Below are 22,922 nucleotides of genomic sequence, written 5' to 3'. Positions count from 1 at the left end.
AGAAAATAAAGAACTTTTTCACATATTGCTCCCCCCCACAGGTCTGCTCTGAACCAGAAAGATGAAGAACTGAAGTCATTCATTCACAGGTAATGCATATGTAGAGATCTATAACATATTCTTATTTAACATATGGATGGTCTTGAAACTCAACACGTTCTCACTCCCAAAGCGTAATATTTTACACTAGGTGACAAATCGTCAACATATTACGCTTCCTGGTACCCAACATGCCATTTTACTTAAATCACTTTTTTTATCACTATTTAACATCATTAAAGTAATGGATAAGATTGGGGATAGGGTTAGGTTAGGGCTGGAATACATGGTTAGAACACGTATTACGGCAGGACTGTCATTCCACTGGATTTCACCCATAAACCAGCTCATAGCATAAGAACGCGAACATCAACAAAGGTTTGTTCACTGAACTTGTTGACCTGAAAGACTGTCTGTAAAAGATTGTTTCTGTACTTGATGACTTCTATGTCCCAAAATCTAATGAAAAAAATGTTTCTCATGTGCATAAGCAGACTTGAGAAAGAAGCAGCTGTGAGATGTGGACAAAAAGAACGCGAACATCAACAAAGGTTTGTTCACTGAACTTTTTGGCCTGAAAGACTGTTTAAAGATCAATGGTCCAATGACTCACAAATGTTCACAGAGCTGGAGATTGTAATATTGATACAGTATGCTAAGTATCGAAGACCACTTCACCACCAACAACTCACGACAGGTATGGCAGGGAGTTCAGCACTTAACCAACTACAAACCTGGCAATACCACGTTGACTGAGGGTAACGCGGAGCTTGCAGAGGAGCTGAACCACTTCTTCGCACGCTTTGAGGTGAAGGGACCAGAGGCAGCAGCAGAAAAAACATCGGACAGCAGCAGCCCAAGCCTCATAGTGCAGGAATATGAGGTGAGGCGCACACTGAGGGCAGTGAACCCCAGGAAGGCCACCGGACCAGATGGGGTAACCGCAAAGGTCCTAAAAGAGTGTGCAGACCAGCTGGCTGGGGTCTTCACTAGGATCTTCAACACTTCACTGTCCCAGTCCTGCATCCCGCCGTGCCTAAAGTCAGCCACAATTGTCCCACTGCCAAAGCGTACTAACATTAGCAGCCTCAACGACTACCGACCAGTTGCTCTAACACCTGTTATAATGAAGTGCTTTGAGAAACTGGTCCGACGTCACATCATGTCCTGCCTGCCACCCACACTCGACCCGCTCCAGTTTGCATACAGAGCTAACAGATCAACTGAAGATGCCATTGCTACAACGCTCCACACCACCATCTCTCACCTGGAAGTGCAGGGCCGTTACGCCAGGCTGCTCTTTGTTGACTTTAGCTCTGCTTTCAATACGATACTCCCGGACAGACTAATAGATAAACTGCTGGAAATTGGACTTCCTTCCACCACCTGCCGCTGGATCAGAGACTTCCTCTCAGACCGTGTACAGAGAGTTAGAGTGGGGCCTCATCTTTCCTCAGCCCTCAGCCTCAACACCGGCTCTCCACAAGGCTGTGTACTGAGTCCCCTACTGTACACTCTGTACACACATGACTGTGTTAGTTCCCACCCAGACAACACAGTCATCAAGTTTGCAGATGATACCACTGTGGTGGGGCTCATCTCAGGGGGACATGAGACTGCATACAGAGCTGAAGTTCAGAGGCTGTCAGATTGGTGTGTAGATAACAACCTGGACCTCAATACCACCAAAACAAAAGAACTGGTAGTTGACTTCAGAAGGAGGAAGTCCGAGCTGCAGCCTGTCAGCATCAACGGGGAGTGCGTGGAAAGGGTCTCCAGTTTCAAGTTTCTGGGTGTGCACATAGACACAGACCTCCAATGGAGCTCTAACACCTCTGCGGTCTTAAAGAAGGCCCAACAGCGTCTCCACTTTCTGAGAATCCTCATAAAAATGGACCTGAAGAAGGAGCTGCTGACCGTCTTCTACCGCTGCTCCATTGAAAGTGTGGTGACATATTGCATCGGTGTGTGGTTCTCCAGCTGCACCACAGCACACAGAAAGGCACTCCAGAGGGTCATCAACACGGCCCAAAAAATCATTGGACATCCTCTTCCCTCCCTGAAGGACCTGTACAGCACTCGCTGTCTCAAGAGGGCACGCAGCATCCTACGGGACTGCACACACCCAGGACACCGGGTGTTTAAGCTGCTGCCGTCTGGCAGGAGGTTCAGGCTGCTGAGGTCCCGAACAAATAGACTCAAGGACAGCTTTTACAACAGGGCAATAGCCCTGATCAATGTAAATAGCTGACCTGACTGGATACCTCCCTGGACTTTTTAGGGGGAGGTAACAATGTTTAAAACGATAACAATAATATTTATATTTATAACAAGGTGCAATAATAATTAATGTGCAATAATAACAGTGTGCAATACACATACACTTATTCTTCTTTTTTATACTAAGTTAATGTACTGTGTTGTGTTGTTTGTTACGTTGTGATGTGTCATATCGTGTCGTGTTGTGTTATATGTAGTGCCGACGTAGGACAGTTTTTCCAATTTCATTGTACTACTGTACTATGTATGACTGTGCAATGACAATAAAGACTTATCTTATCTTATAAAGGCGTTTACCAAACTAATCATGTTGTTTTAACACAGATTGACAGAGATGGAGACGTTTTACAAGCAAAAACTTGATGAGACAAGGTAATTGCTTCTCTGAAAGTTTTACTAAATCGTACAAGACATTTAATAGATTCTCAGAAAATAAAGAACTTTTTCACATATTGCTCCCCCCCACAGGTCTGCTCTGAACCAGAAAGATGAAGAACTGAAGTCATTCATTCACAGGTAATGCATATGTAGAGATCTATAACATATTCTTATTTAACATATGGATGGTCTTGAAACTCAACACGTTCTCACTCCCAAAGCGTAATATTTTACACTAGGTGACAAATCGTCAACATATTACGCTTCCTGGTACCCAACATGCCATTTTACTTAAATCACTTTTTTTTATCACTATTTTACATCATTAAAGTAATGGATAAGATTGGGGATAGGGTTAGGTTAGGGCTGGAATACATGGTTAGAACACGTATTACGGCAGGACTGTCATTCCACTGGATTTCACCCATAAACCAGCTCATAGCATAAGAACGCGAACATCAACAAAGGTTTGTTCACTGAACTTGTTGACCTGAAAGACTGTCTGTAAAAGATTGTTTCTGTACTTGATGACTTCTATGTCCCAAAATCTAATGAAAAAAATGTTTCTCATGTGCATAAGCAGACTTGAGAAAGAAGCAGCTGTGAGATGTGGACAAAAAGAACGCGAACATCAACAAAGGTTTGTTCACTGAACTTTTTGGCCTGAAAGACTGTTTAAAGATCAATGGTCCAATGACTCACAAATGTTCACAGAGCTGGAGATTGTAATATTGATACAGTATGCTAAAGGCGTTTACCAAACTAATCATGTTGTTTTAACACAGATTGACAGAGATGGAGACGTTTTACAAGCAAAAACGTGATGAGACAAGGCAAGTCTGGTTTTTTTTTTTTAGCAGTGTTGAAAGAAGCTCTTGTTTCTCTCCCTCCAGAACAGAATTTCCACACAGTTTTCTCAGCCTCACAAAAGCTTAATTTTTGCTTTAAGCTTTTACACCTCTGTAGCACATAAAATTTTGCACTCCAATTTCTCCTGACTAACCCATTGGTTGGTTGCTGCTGGTATGACAGCGACTCTTTTCATGTCCCAGCTACTGAAACAGTGCGCGATAATTATTTGTCTACTTACAGCAGCGGTACCACTCATGTCACCTCACACTACTCCCTTAACCATGCAGCTCCACTTCTCCTGTCAGCAACTCAAAAATGACCACAATGATCAAGAAAGGGATTTTAAATTGATAGATTTTGACTACAATGAATCACATCTTTATCATGATTGAGAGTTTTTTGTGCTCTAGCCCAGCGGTCCCCAACTTTCTTTGCACCACGGACCAGTTTATGTCCGACAATATTTTCACAGACCGGCATTTAAGGTGTCGCGGATAAATACAACAAAATAAAAGCAGTACCAAAAAAAACCCCGAAGATTTATTCATAACACATGGGAAAAGACCCAGTGAAACTGAGTTAATGATAAAAACGCTAAAAAAAAACCCTGATAAAATCCCTGAAAACCATAAATTTCGCACCCATGCGTCAACTCTTGTTGCCCCGGGGTTGGGGACCGCTGCTCTAGCCGTCCTTCTGGGAATCGAGGAAAAAAGTATTTTCGTGTTGAACTTCTTTTTGTGATTTCCTGCCTCTTTATGGCTAAAGTAGCCCACATTAACACATGAGACATCAATGGAAAGCCCAGGATGTCCTCTATTACCAACATCATCAATTAGTAGGGCAGCTCAAATAAGTCCAAAGATATAGATGAACAACTAAAGTCCACTACTGAGGACATAGATGAATAGGCAGGTTTTTAGCAAATTTGAAATCACAAATAAAGCCATGCAATGTTTAAACTTCCCCACATTCACTGAAGATAGTTCTCAGAAGTCCATCAGGATTGTCCAGTCAAGGTCCAGTCAGCTCCACCACCCTCTTCAGATAAAAAAAAACAAAACTCATGCAGCCTGGAGCTGTCTGGATAAAGTAGTCCTGCCCCAGACAGGGCAATCCAGCATGCTGCCAAACAGTACAAGTTTTTCCAAACCAGTGCAGACCATTGTCTCCCCTTCCTCAGCAGAGACCACACAGAAAAAACACTCTTATAAAAAGCTGAAGTGAAGAGCTCAGCTTGCTCAAGTCCATCAGAAACAGACATAAATCTAAACACATGCCACCAAGCTGCTGAAGAATACTGCACGATACCCTTCTCCATACTATATCTGGGGGTCCTGTAAGTAGCCTTTGATTAAACTGAAAACAACAAGCAGCACCCCTACTGGCCAAATGGACCAGGCCCCGTCCACCTTCCTCCCTAGGGGGAAAAAGGACACTTTGAGGAATCCAGTGCAGCTTATCCCCCCAAATATCCACCAGGACCCTTTGAATGTTGGATAAAAGAGGAACTGGGGGCTCAACAAAAGTCAACCGGTGCCACAGAGCAAAAGAAACCAGGTTATTGATTACAAGAACCTGACCTCTGTATGACATTTTAGGTAAAATCCATTTTGAAAGCCAACCGTTAACTTTATCTAACATATTTTCACAGTTTTTCTGCAGTTGCATTGCCTAGAAACACCCCTAAATACTGTTGTGGAAAATTTAACAATAACCTGCAACACACTCAGTGAGCTTGATTGGAAGTGGGTTTAATAAACACATTGCACTGTGGAGAGAGCATCCCAGTGAAACACCAGGACCATCTCTGCCTTGTGGCCACCGCCCTCACATCTTATATACAGACACACAGACAAAGAACATTCCTCAAACTCTTACACGTTGGCTATGCCTCCTCCCTCACAGAGAGAATTATGACCTTGTTTTCTGCTCGGCCGTCACCTAAGGATTTACATCCCTGATAAGCAGGAGTCGTCCCACTATCTGTTTAACGTCTCCCATTACAATGACCTCACTGTGTTAACTTTCCACATGCATGTAAAGTAGTATATGGCCCGTATTTGTATAGCGCTTTTCTAGTCCTGTCACGGCGAGTGAGATGAGCTGTGTGGAAGAAAAAACTGAGAACAACTAAACTAGTGAACACAAACCAGGACATGAACATGAAGGAGGATGAGCAGCGGAGAATGACGACAGGTGACAGCAGGGTGAACACACAGGAGCATGGTGGATACACAGATGGACCAGCAACTAGAATTACACACAGGTGGGGGACACAGCTGGGAGTGATTAACGAGACGAGACAAGGGCGGTAAAACTGAACACACTCACATGAGACGCAGACCTTCACAATAAAACAGGAAACAAGAAAACACTACACAAGGATGCAGACATGACACTGAGAGACAGACAGAAAATGGAACTAGAACTAAACCTGCAATAAACATGAGAACACAAAACCTACGAACTAATCCCTAAACAAGAATAACTGAAACATAGATTCATAAAACCCAACAAAGCACCAGAGAAACAAAGATCAATCCATCATTCAACTCAAAATACTGGGTCAAACTGACCCAGAACCGTCCCTAAGGACCCCGAAGTGCTTTACACATCCAGTCATCCACCCATTCACACACTGGTGATGGCAGCTACATTGTAGCCACAGCCACCCTGGGGCGCACTGACACATGCATGTAAAGTAGTGACAGGAGTGCTCTTACTATAGTAAAGTGAGAAAGTGATATTACTATAACTAATTTGATGTGATTAAATATGTGATTAATACGTGAGAAAAGAAATCTGCCACCACATTCCCACCCTTTGTGATACCACAATTAAGAATTAAAAATAATTAATCAAGAATCACATAAAAACACATGGAGATTTCTTTTCTAACTACTGTACATCAGCACCATTGTGTACTCAAAGAATTCACAACGTGCATCCTCCCTATAGTCAGAAGGAAACAACAAATTCACATTTTATGGTCAACTTCTCTCCATCTGAGTCTCCACCCTTTGTTCAAAGGATGGCAGTTATATCATAAAAGAAAACACACTATGAGACCATACACAGAAATGAAACAGCCTTCGTTTTTCATCTGCAAAGAAAACTTCAACCTTGGTTACATCAAGCTGCTCTTTCATAAGAACCTGTTGTTAAGATAAGGAAGTTTTTAGGTGTGTGATATATTTACCCACTTTATCATTAAATCCATCAACCCATGTTTCCCAATTTTTATTAACTGTTTCTGTAAAACAAAACCCTCCTCCCCAGTATTATTAGGGATTGAGGCACACATGGCTCACCAAACATCACACACTTCTTTGTGCCATTTGCTTTGCCCTGTCCAGATGTTTGCCATCAAGGACAGTGAATATGTCTGAACCTGTAGGTAAATTAATACCACAAACATATACTAACACTGATGTTAGTGCTTCTTGAGTTTTAAAGTAAAACCCAAAAGTAGCCGTGAGTTTCCACACAGCCAACATATATCAAACACTTCTGAGCTACATTTTACAACAGAATTATAGATCTTTCCTCTCTGTCTATGCAGTGTACTGTACTCTTTACTATTGTAGGGCCGTCAGCCTGTTTAAAAGGTGTAAACCCTCTCAAGGGCATTTACAATTATCTTTACTGTCCCCACATCAGTGAATGGTGAAACCAAAACAACCACATTTAACTCTGGAAGAACAACCTCCCTCTTTAGGTGCTTCCAGCATGTTTGAGGCCGATCAAAATTCCTCAATGAAATGTGATGAACCCAAAATCCTACTTTAGGGTGTCAAACAACATGTCAAAGCTGAGTACACATGTCAAAAGAACTCACAACTGTTGTTACTATGTTTACTCAGACAATGAGGACCTAATGCACTTACACATCAGGAACTCACATGCTAGATAATCAGTCTAGCTACCCTACAAAATGTGCACAAGTTGCTGTAAAACCTGCATGCTATAATTACTCCAATCACTTTTACTCAGGCTCAGGACTCTAACAGAGTTTGTGATGTTCGGAGAGTCATGTAAATGCATTTATAAAATGATTACTAACATCACACCAATGACCTCCTTCACTTAAAAACATACTAAGCTTTCCAGGGAAAGTGATTGGCTGTTTTAAGTAGGTGTTATCTGCATTCATTCGCTGATCCCTTTTGGGTGGTACAGAGTCTGCTCTGCAGTCGTTGAGTTGGAGCTTGGCACGCCCTTGTTGGAGGAGGGCGCTCTTTTCACCCCTCACCCTCTCGTTCCACAGAGCTTTATGGTTATTGCAGTGGTTCTGGAATCTTCTCATGATGACTAGTAGGGCCCCCAAACCACACGACCTTTGACCTCAACCACTGCCTGGGCTGTCAGCTCTGCTATGAATGGTCCCTGCTTCTCGCTGGGTCTCTGAAGACTTCTGATCAGCACCCAGACTCAGTCAGGAGATTCCACCCTTGGGATGATTTCTTCCAGCAATACTCTGGCTCCTGCACCTGTATCTCTTTACTAGGAGGAAAAACTTCTACCCATTTGGAAAACATGTCAACCATCAGCAAACCACATTTTCCTTTCAGTTCAGTGAACTTTACTTATAGATCATCAAAACCTTATCTGAACATGGACTTACCCCCCTGTAGAGGTTTAATACCTGTACATGAACTGTTAATCCCACAAATCACAGTAAAAAGCCATGAACAAAGACACTCATGGAAAACATAGAAAACATTGTTTCATGTTAAACCTAGATTCCCTCCTTTTGACACATGGTCCCTCCCATGAGTCAACTCATCAGAACTAGGAGAATAACAAAAAGGAAAAGGTTAGTTAGATCATTTCTCAGACAACATCGGGGCTTCTCCTCCGGAGTAACTTCGCTCCAGCCCTGTAACCCTGTGTTAGAGACTAAAATCAGCATTAATGTCATGTTAAGTGGGTCTAACTCTTGGCTCTGCCTGCATCCACACCACTAGAAACCAAAATCGGTGAGTTAACCTTTGGAGATCCCTAAAAAAGACATCCACCTTGGTCCCTAATGGACATAAATGTCCATTCCCCAAAAAGTGCAATAAAAATATTATATATTAATATTTTTTTCCACTTTAAATTGGTCAGTCTTTTAAAACTACTTCTCCCTGAAATATTCATATAAAGTTTTAATTATATTTTCGTTGTTTTAACCCTTTAAATCCCAGTTTTACTTCATGAGCGCCCTGTTTTTTTAGCCCCCAAAAACAAAAAAACTCAATATTTAAAAAAAATAACATTTGAAGTAATATTTGATTGTTATTATAATTAGGCCTTTAGATGGACTAAAGATTGGCACCAAGAGTCATTTCGATCGCCTTTTATTTTTTTTCCAGGAGCGCATTTCATAAAATGCACACTATCGACCACGCCCAAAAAGTGCAATAAAAATATTAAATATTAATTTTTTTTTTCACTTTAAATTGGTCAGTCTTTTAAAACTACTTCTCCCTGAAATATTCATGTCAAGTTTTAATTACATTTCGCGGATTTTAACCCTTTATATCCCGGTTTCGTCACATGAGTGCACTGCTTTTTTTGCCCCAAAAACATAAAACATAAAACATAAAATATTTTCCAAAAAAAACATTTGAAGTAATATTTTATTGTTATTATAATTAGGCCTTTAGATGGACAAAAGATTGGCACGAACATTAATTTCGATCCGGTTTTAATTTTTTTTCCAGAAGCCAAAAATGTCCCCAGGCGGCGCTGCTGCTCCTGCTCCCCCGGGGAGGAGTGCCTCTGCCGCGGGTGTGTTTCGCGCAGCGCCGGAGCATATGGTTCGGTTCCCGTGTCTGCAGCACACACTTCCGCTACCACGTGAAAACAAATACGTCATTTCCTGTTGATTAAAAAAAAAAAAAAAAAATCAAACGAACCTAAGGGTAGAAAATGGTCCGGAACGAGCAGCGGGGCAGGCTGCTGCTGTACGCGGGAAATTAGTCTGCCTTTTCCGGGTATCTGTCTCGAGCAGGCCGCTGGAGAACATGTGTATGTTCCAGCAGGCGTCACATGTGGAGCAAGGGCGCCACCCGGTGGACAAATAAAAAAATTACAACTCTAAGGCCTGTAGTCCAAAACGAAACCTAAGCTGGAGACCTGACGATCGATTTGACCGTAAATTTTCTGGCGTGAAAAATAGCGTTTATAATGGGTTTCAATGTGGACATTTTTGTCCAAAGGGACTAATGTGGATGGATTGCTGTAACTTAGCCATTTTAGGCTGATTTAATGAATTGACACCACAATTAAAAAAAATAAGTAAAAAAAACATTCTTTGACAAATTTGGCTATATATAAAACTAAAAATGAAAAAGACAATAAATGTCCTTAGGAACCTCCAAGGGTTAATACAAACTTCACACTTGCAAACAACTGTACACAGCAAAATCTCCAGTGTTAAATTAACACTGGAGAGTGTCTATATGGGTCCACTCCTCTGAGTGTTAAATACAACACTGTTGAGTGTTAAATTAACACTTTTGACAGTGTTATATGTTTAAAAGTAACCTAGTCAGTTTTGAAGATTAACAATGGCTAACACTGAGCAGTGCTGATTTTCTAACACTGGAAAATAACTCAAAATGTTAGAAATATTCCAGTGTTAGAAAACCAGCACTGCTCAGTGTTAGCCATTGTTAATCTTCAAAACTGACTAGGTTACTTTTAAACATATAACACTGTCAAAAGTGTTAATTTAACACTGGAGATTTTGCTGTGTAGGGTCATAGCAGTAAATAAGGCATCCAACAGCACAGACACGAGTGTGCCATGTTGTTAAGAGATATACTCTAAAACACTTCTTCAGTAGAGACTCAGAGAAGAGAAACACACAGAACTTCTTGCTAGCAAGGGCAGCCTCCAGAACTGAGACTCGCACTGAGGACTGCCCTGGTCTTTATTTATATGCTTCAGTGTGCAGTTTATTTCCCCAAATCATTAGAAACACTACTGTTGCCATAATTTGCCCAAATCATGAATCATCCCATGTGTTTAATCAAAACTACGGTAACCAGTGACTTTTCTTAGGTAACGTCACTCGCTTGTTTTAAACATTGTGAGCTCAACAGTTATATGATAATGAGCCCAACATTTGTGGTATTTCCACAGTGCTTTACCTCCATTTTGCACATCTTACATACGGCTTTGCTTTTGTCCGGCTCTTCACTGTCTTCACAGTTCTTAAATCCAAAGTGTTGCCAGACATCTGCCTTTAGGCTCTGTGGCACATTCCCGGGAGTAGCCATGATGGTTCATGCGTCCAGGTCACTTAACTCTCGCGTGACTTCCTCATGTTAACCGCTTGCAAGTTTCATACGCGGCAAACTACATATGTATAAAAAAAAAATCGATTTCAGGATTTAATGAATCGATATCGTTTTATTCCAGTTAGAATCGATTAAAATCGATTCATCTATTTTTTAAACCCACCCCTAATGTACAGCACTCTGTGAACTGGTTTTGTGTTAGAGTGCTTTAGAAATAAAGTTGGTATGGTAAAAAAAAGATAAAAAACGATGAAAACCCTGAAAACTGTAAATTTCACACCCAAGCCTCAACTCTTGCGATCCGGTACCAAATGACTCACGGAGCAGTACCGGTCCAGGGCCCGGGGGTTGGGGACATTCTTGTTGCACTTTACTTACGCATATTACAGTAAAGGTGCCGACTGGCTTAGAAACACAAGTGTCTTCTGAATACTGGCATTTTTCACCATTTTTCTTCACAATCCACTTCGAGTTTTGAAATATTAGCTCTCTATATACATAAATATACGTAAATGCGTGCATGTGAGAGTGTTTCTGTCACAAACTGAAAGCAGGGACTCAAGCGCAGAGCAGGTTGACGTCTCAGAACACGATTTATTTACACACCAGTGCAATAATATATACAGTGACGGGGAAAATCCAGGGGATTAGGGGAAGGCTCTCTCTCTCACACGCTCGCTCACGTCCTCTCATCCGATTCACACACGTTCGTACCGCGGGGAGGTCACAGGTCCGGGAAGATAAACTGGAACAAGAAGGGGAGAAATCACTCACAAATCACGAAGGTAGGGTGTAAAGGTATAAGACCACGGGAGCTGGAAGGAAAGACTAACGTTAGAAGCACAATCATCCAGCGATGAGGGGATCTGTGGCCCAGCCTCAAATAGTAGATGGGTAATCAGCTGATCGCCAACAGCTGTGTGAGCCAAGGGCGGGAGCCAGCTGTGAGCTCCGCCCAGGCAGAGAGGTACACAGCAAATCCAGCATGTCCAAATTAACACTGTCGGATTTGATTTCAACACTATTAATGTGGATGGGTGGATGTGGGTCAGCATTCCTCCTGTAGTCCACGATGAGCTCCTTGGTCTTCTCGGTGTTATGCAGCAGGTTGTTTCTGTCGCACCACTCAGCCAGACGATCCACCTCCTCCCTGTAGGCGGCCTCATCGTTGTCACTGATGAGGCCAATCACCGTGGTGTCATCTGCAAACTTAATGATGGTGTTGGAACCATCAGCAGGTCTGCAGTCGTGGGTGAAGAGGGAGTAGAGGAAAGGGCTCATCACACAGCCTTGTGGTACACCGGTGTTCATTGTGATGGTAGATGAGCAGCGGTTATCCAGCCGGACATGTTGGGGGCGGTTGGTCAGGAAGTCCAGTAACCATTTGCACATGAGGGAACTGATGCCCAGGTCTGTCAGTTTCCTGATGAGTTGTGAGGGGTGGATTGTATTGAATGCTGAACTGAAGTCTATAAACAGCATTCTGGCGTAGGTGTTGTTGTTGTCCAGGTGTGAGAGGACAGAGTGCAGTGCGATGGAGACTGCATCCTCTGTGCTCCTGTTCTGGCGGTATGCGAATTGGTGGGGGTCCAGGGTGGGGGGGAGACAGGATTTGAAGTGTGCTAGGACCAGTCGCTCTAAGCACTTAGTGATGATGGGGGTGAGTGCTATTGGGCGGTAATCATTGAGGCAAGATGGGTTGGAGTTTTTGGGTATCGGGACGATGGAGGTGGATTTGAAGCAGGCCGGTACCACAGCGTGGGCCAAGGACAGATTGAATATGTCTGTGAGCACTCCTGCAAGCTCCCCAGAACACGCTCTGAGAACACGCCCGGGGATGCCATCAGGGCCTGCAGCCTTGTGGACATTGATCCTGCTCAGCACCGCACATATCCTGTGTGGAGATTGAATAAAAATTAGTTGACACTAATTAATGGCACAAATAATCCAGTAAACAATTGCAGCACAGTAAAAAAAAAAAAGTGATCCTCTTTGAGCCATTACTTGTGTAAAGTATTTTCCCAAAAGACAAAGACACAGGCAACAGGTAATACTGAACTAAATGTAAAACCTCAACCTTTTTAATTTTTACCTAAACCGTGTGCACAAAACTCTGGAGGGATCTATGCTAACGTAGAATCGAGTCAGGACGCCTGCTACTGCTGTTTGCTCGTTTTTTGTTTTTTTTTATGGGCGATCGTTTTCAGGCTTCAAGCAGCACCATTATACCAACATTTCACATTCTACACATTGTTTTAGGTGTATTTGACCAAAAGTTTGACTGAAAATTCACATGCAAGCTTTTTTTCAAGGCAAACAATACCTTTCAGCTAGCTAAAACAGAATGTTATGCTATCAGCGAGCAACATGGCTAATGCCTTTCACACAGCTTTGTCTCAACTCCAAAGAGCCACAGAAGTAAAAGCTCATGATAATAATTGAAACAATCTTTGAAAACATGACTTACCAAGCATGGCAAACAACTCAAACATGTAGAGCAAAATGTTCTGAAACGGCTTCACTTCAGCTTCGATTGGAGCCGTGCTGGGGGCGGAGTCTGTGAATTTACTCTGTTGGTGTCATAGCCCCTGTAGGAGTTCAGAGTTAAGAGGTCAAGAGTTAATGTTTCCATTGTAACACCTCCAGATTTGACAGAGAAACACTCATTTTTAACACTCGATTTTAACTACTATCATTTTACACCTCAGAGTTACATTAAAAGAATGTGACTCTGCTTAGAGTAAAATTAACTCTACTTTTGCAAGAAGACTATTAACACCAAAACATTTAACACTTTTGAATTTGCTGTGTAGGGGAGAGAGAGAGAAAGCAAAAACACAAGTGTAGCCTTGTGAGGCCGGCTGGGCAGGCACGGGGACCATGACAGTTTCATTATTGTGTATGAGAACATTTCAGTAGTGCGTATGAGAGTGTTTCAGTAATAATGTCCCTTACGGCACTTCATACTGATAGTTCTTCCAAATTGCCAAAAATGTAGACTTTTCAATATGCTGGACTTGGCCTATGCAAACATAAGGAATCCTTTCAGTTTGGTTGGAGCTAGCGATGGATAGGACTGTTTTGAATGCCCACATTGGGAGATGTTCTAACTTTTTAACCACTCTAACACAAATCCGTACTTTGACTTGGAACATTACTCGGTCTGCAAGACGGTAACAACGAGGCCCAGCCATTCAGCTGACCTGAATCCAAATGAAGAACTGAAAACAACTGCAAAGAAACAAAGGTCAGAGTTCATAGGAGCCCACAAAACCTTCAGGACTGTTTATGTGGAAGAACGGGACAAAATAACACCTGAACAATGCCTGAGGAAGGCAGTGTCTTAAAGCTGTCATCACCAACAAAGAATTTTATTTAAGCTTTTAAATTTCACTAAATATTGCTGACTGTCAAATCTTTGATACCCCGAGCAGCTCAGTAGAAGAATAATGTTGACGCGCTTGCTATTCAAACCTGAGTCAAAGTTTCAATTTAAGACTCCTTTATTTGTTATCAAAATCTTCAAAATCCATCCAAAACAACAGTCATCAAAATATTTAAGGCTTGAGCGTTCAGCAAAAGTTGACTTTCCCCATCACCCACTCACTCAAAAATTCCCTCGGTAAGCAAACAGGTGATATAACAATCACTACTACTACCAACATGACGTGACCAAACGCTACGCCTATCCACCACAGTAAATATGTTTAATATTTTTTACTTCATCATTATTACACATCATTTATGAACATCAGTCTCTTTGCATGTATTTAATGTTTGTGTTTTCTCGAGTTAATATGTGTTATTTTAGTTTTACATCATGAGGTGAAAAGATGTTCACTGGTGTTTAAAAGTAATAAATCCATCATCTTGATGCATGCTCAATCATCCAGGTAAGTAAATCCCCAGTTGAAGTAGTTGATTCTGGTCATCTGGACATTTTCAGTGGGAGAAACGTTTCATCATCATCCAGGTGACTCCTTCAGTCTCAGCTGACTGCAGGTTTCAATCTTATAAACAGGACATTTGCACAGTGACTGAAACCAGCCCACTGAAGGAACAATGGGCTGGGAGATCAGTTTCACATTGTTGGGAAGGTTACTTTTAAAATGTATTCCACTACAGATTACAGATTACCCCCAAAATGTATTTTGTAACGTATTCCGTTACGTTACTCAATGAGAGTAACGTATTCTGAATACTTTGGATTACTTCATATATTATCATGCTTTTACAACTACACAAACGTCCTATTGCTGTGTGATTTATTACTATTACTGAAGGTTACTCTCCACACCAACACCAACTACATGTTTAAATCTTAATATAAATGAGTAACAGTAGGTGGACATTAGGTAAGGCTGCAGCGATCTCGTATACAAAACTATTCGCATGTATATAAAACAGGTCCGTGGCTCCGAACCGTAGTAAAGGGACCTCTGGCTAATACGTCGGGTTCGTGTCGGACTTGTAGCTGAAAACTAGCTTTACTTTGTTGTCTGGGTCACTTTGCTACATGCTTCCATCTCCCGTTTCTAATCGGTGACAGCTCGTACTTTTCCTTTTTCTCCCTCCTTGCTCACAGACACATGACGGGTATGACAGTCCATTCTCCCTGCAGCACGGACTGCACTGCCCATCAGGCTGCATGCTTTAGGGCGATGCCTGTAACTCTGCCTGTTAATAATAATTTTTTTGAACAATAATTTTTAAAATATTTCTTCGCGTCATTATGTGGGCCGGAAGTAGAGGTGACATGGGCCGTGAGATTGAGACACAGACATTAGAGCCTCTTAATGTGTGTTTTGTTTGGAATTACCAAAAATAGAGAGGGCATAACCTAACATATGAAACAGGAAAAGAATTTATTTATATATATATATATATACACTCAACAAAAATATAAACGCAACACCTTTGTTACTGCTCCCATTCCCCATGGGATGGACGTGGAGACCTAAAATTCATTCCAGATACACAATATAACCATCCCTCCCAAACAGTGGTCACAAATCAGTCCAAATGTGTGGTAGTGGGCACATCTGCTATATTGAGATAATCCATCCCACCTCACAGGTGTGCCACATCAGGATGCTGATCTGACATCATGAGTAGTGCACAGGTGTACCTCAGACTGCCCACAACAAAAGGCCACCCTGGAATGTGCAGTTTTGTCTCACAGCAAAATGCCACAGATGCCACAAGCAATGAGGGAGCGTGCAATTGGCATGCTGACAGCAGGAATGTCAACCAGATCTGTCGCCCGTGCATTGAATGTTCATTTCTCAACCATAAGCCGTCTCCACAGGCGTTTCAGAGAATATGGCAACACATCCAACCGGCCTCACAACCGCAGACCTCGTGTAACCACACCAGCCCAGGACCTCCACATCCAGCAGGTTCACCTCCAAGATCGTCTCAGACCAGCCACCCAGACAGCTGCTGGAACAATTGGTTTGCACAACCAAACAATTTCTGCACAAACTGTCAGAAACCGTCTCAGGGACGCTCAACTGCATGCCCGTCGTCCTCATCGGGGTCTTGACCTGACTCCAGCTCGTCGCCGTAACAGACTTGTGTGGGCAAATGCTCACATTCGATGGCGTCTGGCACGTTGGAGAGGTGTGCGCTTCACGGATGAATCATGGTTCACATTGTTCAGGGCAGATGGCAGCTGAGAATGTCCCAGTTCTTGCATGGCCAGCATACTCACCGGACATGTCACCCATTGAGCATGTTCGGGATGTGCTTGACCGGCGTATACGACAGCGTGTACCAGTTCCCACGAATATCCAACAACCTCGCACAGCCATTGAAGTGGAGCGGACCAACATTCCACAGGCCACAATTGACAATCTGATAGACTCCATGCGACGATGTGTTGCACTGCATGAGGCAAATGGTGGTCACACCAGATACTGACCGGTTCTGGGTCCCCAGACCCCCAATAGCGCAAAAAACTGCACATTCCAGGGTGGCCTTTTGTTGTGGGCAGTCTGAGGTACACCTGTGCACTACTCATGATGTCAGATCAGCATCCTGATGTGGCACACCTGTGAGGTGGGATGGATTATCTCAATATAGCAGATGTGCCCACTACCACACATTTGGACTGATTTGTGACCACTGTTTGGGAGGGATGGTTATATTGTGTATCTGGAATGAATTTTAGGTCTCTACGTCCATCCCATGGGGAATGGGAGCAGTAACAAAGGTGTTGCGTTTATATTTTTGAGTGTATGTATACATATATATATATATATATATATATATATATATATATCACTGACTTTCAGCTTGTTGTGTATATGACTGACTTTAATTATTAAACATTTGCACATAAATAAGTGACGTCATATTCAGTACTTTTGACAGTTCACTCTTCGGCCGCTCCATCTTATTAGGGAAATTCCACATACATAAATGTAAATTTCTAAACTCAACCCCATCATTAATTTGTTTTTGATTGAAATTGAATATTACTTAAACTCTCTTAAATTAACTTCCAATAAAAAAGGTTTCTCATTGATTGAAGTTCATTCAGAAATGTTTAAGGAATGAGCTGTCACAACTTTCAAGTACAAAGTTGTTATGAAGTCTGTCACATTCCCCCCTTTTTTCTTTTCTATCCTTTATTTATTTATCCTTCTTATTTCATTGTGCTGTATATTGTTACTCTTATTTGCCTTGTATGTCCACTGTACAAACTGAACTGGAATGACTGACTGTTCACTTTATAATTTCAATAAAGTTTGGAAAAAAAAAACAACCTCTTCGGCCGCTCCCTTCTGCCGTATTTTGCGGCAAAATTCTCCACACCCACCGCTGCGCTATGAATTGTGGGATATATGGGACCACGAAGCGTGCACCGGACCACGCTTGATATTTGGGGAAATCGACGGCGCATTTGAAGTACACTTAGATTGGGACAGCCGTCGTCGCGTGGCGGTGACGTAACCGCACTTAAAATGCGTACTTCAAGCGTGCAGACCCTGAATTGGGACACAGCCATGGTCTTTCCCTTTTCACGTAAATGGCCTCCTTCACTCGGTACATGTCACCTTTTAGATGTTGATTTTCACCCAGGTGTCATCCACATACCTGAACCAATGGCTTGGTGGTGTTCCAGGGTAGGATAGCAAAGCCCTGTTTTCCACTTCTTTCATGTACAAATTGGCCACGATGGGTGAAACTGGGGAGCCCATGGCACACCCATGTGTCTGCCTGTAGAACTGACCCTTGTATGTGAAGTAGGTGGAGTTAAGAAACCGTTCCAAAAGCAAACACACTTGGTTGATGCTGAGAGTGGTCCTGTCACTACATCCAGAGGAATAGCATGCATCAATAAATTTTAATCCACTGTGGCTGTTTTTCATTTGGCACCCACATTTGTTTTCCTTTTCCTCTACTTAACTAGATGGAGCAGATTCTACAATGATTCGTTCATCATAGGCATGCAGTTTGGCATTGCACACACTGGATATGCCTTTAGTTTAACGACCAGAGAAGCACAAAGCATCAAGTATTGGGGTGAAGAATTTGGACTGAAGACTCCAAAGACTCCAATATGCATTCTCTTCAACGAACATGAAGAATTTTTGGATTTTGGATATGGAGCCAAAAGAGCATATCTCAGAATGCGAGGACAAGAAGCAAAGAGAAACTACTTCTTTGAAAAGTTCACACTGACCCTCAACAGCAAAGTACGTAAAAATGTTTAAACTTAAATGTTCCATACATACTGATTTTTAAATTACACAGCTTGTAATGTGAAGAACATGAATTAATGTGCAGGTAAAGAATCTGCTTCACTATGTCTTAAAAAAGTTCTGCTAAAGTTGTTTAATCCAGACAGAGTCTGTTAGTGAGTGGAGCTGAAATGACAGACAGGCAGCTGAAAGTTGCAAAGTCCTGGCAAAGAATAAAAATAATGTTTTCAAAATTAGATGCATTAGAAATCAGATGACGTGAACCCAAACTGTACAGTGATAACTGTTTGCATATTGTGTGTGTGTGTGTGTGTGTGTGTGTGTGTGTGTGTGTGTGTGTGTGTGTGTGTGTGTGTGTGTGTGTGTGTGTGTGTGTATAAGCTCCACGGCTGGATAATCAGTCTCCTGACAAACGATGAGGAATTTTGTGTCACGTAGACCTGCAGCGGTTTCGTATTTCATATTTAGTGGGAACTCAAACAAAAGTTACGTCCAGGTGACGTATGCTGAACAAACATGTGAAACAAACTCAGCAGAATAATGTAACATTGCATCACAGTGGGATTATAAAATGAACATAATGTATAGGAGAATGAAAGGAATTGGGATTTATAATAAGTCCTTTGTAATAACATACCAGTCTTAATAACTGTTGTCCATGTGATGATGTTTTGTTCAGATTGGCTCTTGAAAATGTTTGTTTTCTGTTTGATCTTTTTATTAGAATAAGCAGTTATAATCATTTTCTTATACATATTGCAAAGTGTGCTCATAAAGAGTTAAGCATTCAGTCGTTCGAGGGTTGGAAGCTTCATCTGGCGGGACTGTCCAGATGATACATGGTGAGAGGTGACTTAGAGTGTAATAAGGTCAACGCCAACATGCTTAAACACACATATTACATAGATTTATTTCTAGGGTAGAGGTGAAACACATTTTGCTTTGTCTTTGCTTAGCAACTAGTGATGCAGAAGGTGTTAAAGATAAGCAGGCCATGAATAAGTCGACAGGAAATGGTAAATGGCCTGTATTTATATAGCGCTTTACTAGTCCCTAAGGACCCCAAAGCGCTTTACATATCCAGTCATCCACACATTCACACACACATTCACACACTGGTGATGGCAGCTACATTGTAGCCACAGCCACCCTGGGGCGCACTGACAGAGGCGAGGCTGCCGGACACTGGGGCCACCGGGCCCTCTGACCACCACCAGTAGGTGGCAACGGGTGAAGTGTCTTGCCCAAGGACACAACGACCGAGACTGTCCGAGCCGGGGCTCGAACCGGCAACCTTCCGATTACAAGGCGAACTCCCAACTCTTGAGCCACGATCGCCCCAAACATCTGGAGAGTGAGACAAACATATAGGGCAAAATGTTGTTGAGCTTGTAACTGCATTTGTGCCTGCAAAATTAACAGTTTTGTACAAGACGTGCTTGAGATGTTCCAGAGATAAGGGGGAAGAGAGCAATGACAGGAAACACTTGGAGCGGAGACGTTGAAAATGTCTCTTAAAGTGTGTTAAAGGTTGTCAAAAGTGTTGCTTACACACATAAAGAACATTGAGATTAAGTACATATGAAAGATAGAACCCAGAACATGATATTTTGAACCAAGTTTGAATAATTAAGAGAACAATTGATGAACATATTAGATTATTGAGCCGTAGCAGGGAGAGGCGTTTTGTTTGTTCGCGTTCTGCCCTTTACAGGAGAAGATTCCAGAACCAGAGCAAAACCACGGAGGGGTTGGCGAGAATCCAGGAAAAACCACGAGAAAGGGGAACTCAAAAGAAGCACAGAGCACAGAGAAACCTCTCTGAAAATTTGTTGTTTAAAAGCTTGTTACAAAGAGGTTATAGGGTGAGCACAAAGTAATGGAGAGTAATGGGAGGATTAGCTTTAGTAATAGTTTGTAGGATTTCTATGTAAATTGCTCAAACACAGTGTCCAGGCCGGATATGCGCTACCCGTTACAGGGGGCGAAGAACCCAGGAGTACATTTTTAAAAGAGGAAACGGGCTAACCAATAGAGACTGTTTCCAAAGATTGACAAAAGTGATGTAGGACCTTTTACCAGAAAAAGCTAGTTACCCTAAGTACCCTACCTCCTATATTAAGGAGGAGGTAGGGTACATATGTAGACAAATTGTTTTTAAAACAAGTTTCTTACATGTATGTTAAATTATTTTATTTAAAAGCTGTAAATGTGTGTCAGGATCACCTGTTCCCGTCACACTGGTTTGATCAGCTGTAGATTTAAAGAAGGCTAGGTGGTTTCACTGACACAGAGCTTAACGTGAGATAAACATGAGAACTGCCATGTTAAATGTTGGTTTAGTTTGATTTAAGGAAGTCTGTTAGAAACACATTTCCACCTTAAAACTTGTCTGAATGTCTGATGCTGATCTCCAGAACCTGAACAGGAGTAAAACCATTAAAGCTCCAAACGGGAAGTCCATGCAGGCACTGAAGGTGTTCACAGAAACTCTGAGATACCTGAAGGACGACGCTCTGAGAACCATCACAGAGAGCACATTAGGGAGGATGTTCATAGCCTCTGACTTCACCTGGGTGCTGACTGTACCTGCCATCTGGGATCCTTCAGCAAAGCAGTTCATGAGAGAAGCTGCGACTCAGGTAACATCATTTATTAAGAGAGCTCTGAGATCCTGAAATATTCAGAGGAGTCAGTTTTCTTTCATTTTCAGGCAGGAATCATTACAGAAGGAACTCAACACCACCTGATCATCGCACTGGAACCAGAGGCAGCCTCAGCCTGGTGTAAGAAGCTGCCAGCTGATGGCTTCATCACTCAGAACCATGATGGACGATCACTGGATCAGTGTCCAGGAACACAGTTCATAGTGGTGGACTGTGGAGGTACTCTATGTGACTCTGTTACACTCACAAACATTCATCCACAGACACGCTGGAAACATCTGTCTGCTGCTGCAGGAAGTCAGCTTTCATCACTTCCTGTGTGTTTCAGGTGGAACCATCGACATCACAGTTCATGAAGTCCTGGATGGAGGAGCCCTGAAGGAGCTGCACAAGGCCTCAGGAAATGATTTGGGGGGACAAAGTGTGGACAGGAAATTCAAAGAGTTCCTCAGAGAAATCTTCAGTCATGGTGTCTGGGATGAATATGAACAAAACTTTTCCAGTGAGGTTCAAAGGATAATGTATGATTTTATGTATTTCAAACAGGGAGATGATGATATTCAGATGTCATGTCCATTTACTCTGGGAACACTGGATCAGAAAAGACAGAAAATAGAAAAGTTCTTTGAATCAGTGCGAGGTGCTTCCTGGGATGATGGATGCATCAAAATCTCCAAAGAGACACTGAGGTCTTTCTTTGCTGAGAGTCTGAAGGGCATCACTGACAGTCTCAGAGAAATCCTGAATAAAGATCTAAACGTCGAGTACATTCTGTTAGTGGGGGGCTACGCTGAAAGCCAGATTCTACGGCAACATGTTATTGATCAGTTTGGTGATCAGTGTAAAGTCCTGTGTCCTTGTAGGCCCCAGGAAGCGGTCGTGAAGGGAGCTGTGGAGTTTGGAAGAAACCCAGCAGTGGTGGCATCTCGAAAATCTGCCTTTACGTACGGGTTTGCAGATTCAGAGAAGTTTGATCCGTCCAAACATAAGAAAGAAAAGAAATCTGTAGTCCAAGGGGAGGAGTTTTGTGGAGATATTTTCAGGAAACTTGTGGAGGAAGGTGAAGATGTTGCCTGGGATGAAACCAGAGAGCTCATCTTTAATGTTCTGGAAGCTAAAGAAAATCACACACACGTAAGAATCAGGTTTTATCGCACACAAAGAAGAAATCCTCTGTATGTGGATGAAGAGGGAGTGGAGGAAGTCGGTTTACTCATTGTTAGAATGCCCACTACACGAGGCAGGAAGCATGAAGTCAAACTGAACATCACATTTGGCTCCACTGAGATAACGGTCACAGGCACAGGGTTAGTTTATGGGTCTAAAGAATCAGCCATGATTGACTTCATGACCAGATCATGAAGATTTGTACAAACACTGAGAAGCCAGCAGCTTGTGTCTCTGTGTTCGTCCTGCTATGGACCAACAACCCTGCCTCTCATCCAGTAACTGCAGCCTATCCCATCACCCTACTTTGGATAACTTTTATGGATGGACAGATATTTTCTGATGATCAAACCTTTGTGGGGGTTTGTTTTGTTTTATCATTTTATATGGAAATGACTGTTATTGGTGTCATGGTACAGCTGTGTGGCAGGCAATGAGAGTACCGTATTCTGAATACTTTGGATTACTTCATATATTATCATGCTTTTTACAACTACATGAATGTGATTTATTACTATTACTGAAGGTTACTCTCC

At 42.2% G+C, this 22,922-nt stretch overlaps 1 protein-coding gene across 1 annotated transcript in view; it reads left to right on the top strand.

Annotated features, from left to right (window-relative positions):
• LOC113007502 (heat shock 70 kDa protein 12A-like) overlaps positions 1 to 22,751 on the top strand; it is a 28,669-nt gene extending 5,918 nt beyond the window's left edge. Inside the window, exons 5-14 of the mRNA XM_026144129.1 lie at positions 42 to 89; positions 534 to 590; positions 2,644 to 2,691; positions 2,788 to 2,835; positions 3,281 to 3,337; positions 3,483 to 3,530; positions 18,262 to 18,547; positions 20,971 to 21,195; positions 21,267 to 21,438; positions 21,548 to 22,751. Of these exons, the coding sequence (XP_025999914.1) occupies positions 42 to 89; positions 534 to 590; positions 2,644 to 2,691; positions 2,788 to 2,835; positions 3,281 to 3,337; positions 3,483 to 3,530; positions 18,262 to 18,547; positions 20,971 to 21,195; positions 21,267 to 21,438; positions 21,548 to 22,581 (2,023 nt within the window). The 3' untranslated portion in view covers positions 22,582 to 22,751. The remainder of the gene's footprint in view (positions 1 to 41; positions 90 to 533; positions 591 to 2,643; positions 2,692 to 2,787; positions 2,836 to 3,280; positions 3,338 to 3,482; positions 3,531 to 18,261; positions 18,548 to 20,970; positions 21,196 to 21,266; positions 21,439 to 21,547) is intronic.
• Positions 22,752 to 22,922: the final 171 nt, after the last annotated feature.

This window comes from Astatotilapia calliptera, chromosome 16, assembly GCF_900246225.1.
Source record: "Astatotilapia calliptera chromosome 16, fAstCal1.2, whole genome shotgun sequence".
In the NCBI taxonomy this organism is placed as follows: Eukaryota; Metazoa; Chordata; class Actinopteri; order Cichliformes; family Cichlidae; genus Astatotilapia; species Astatotilapia calliptera.
Note: the sequence above shows the minus strand (reverse complement) of the source record. Positions and strands in the feature narration are given on the sequence as shown.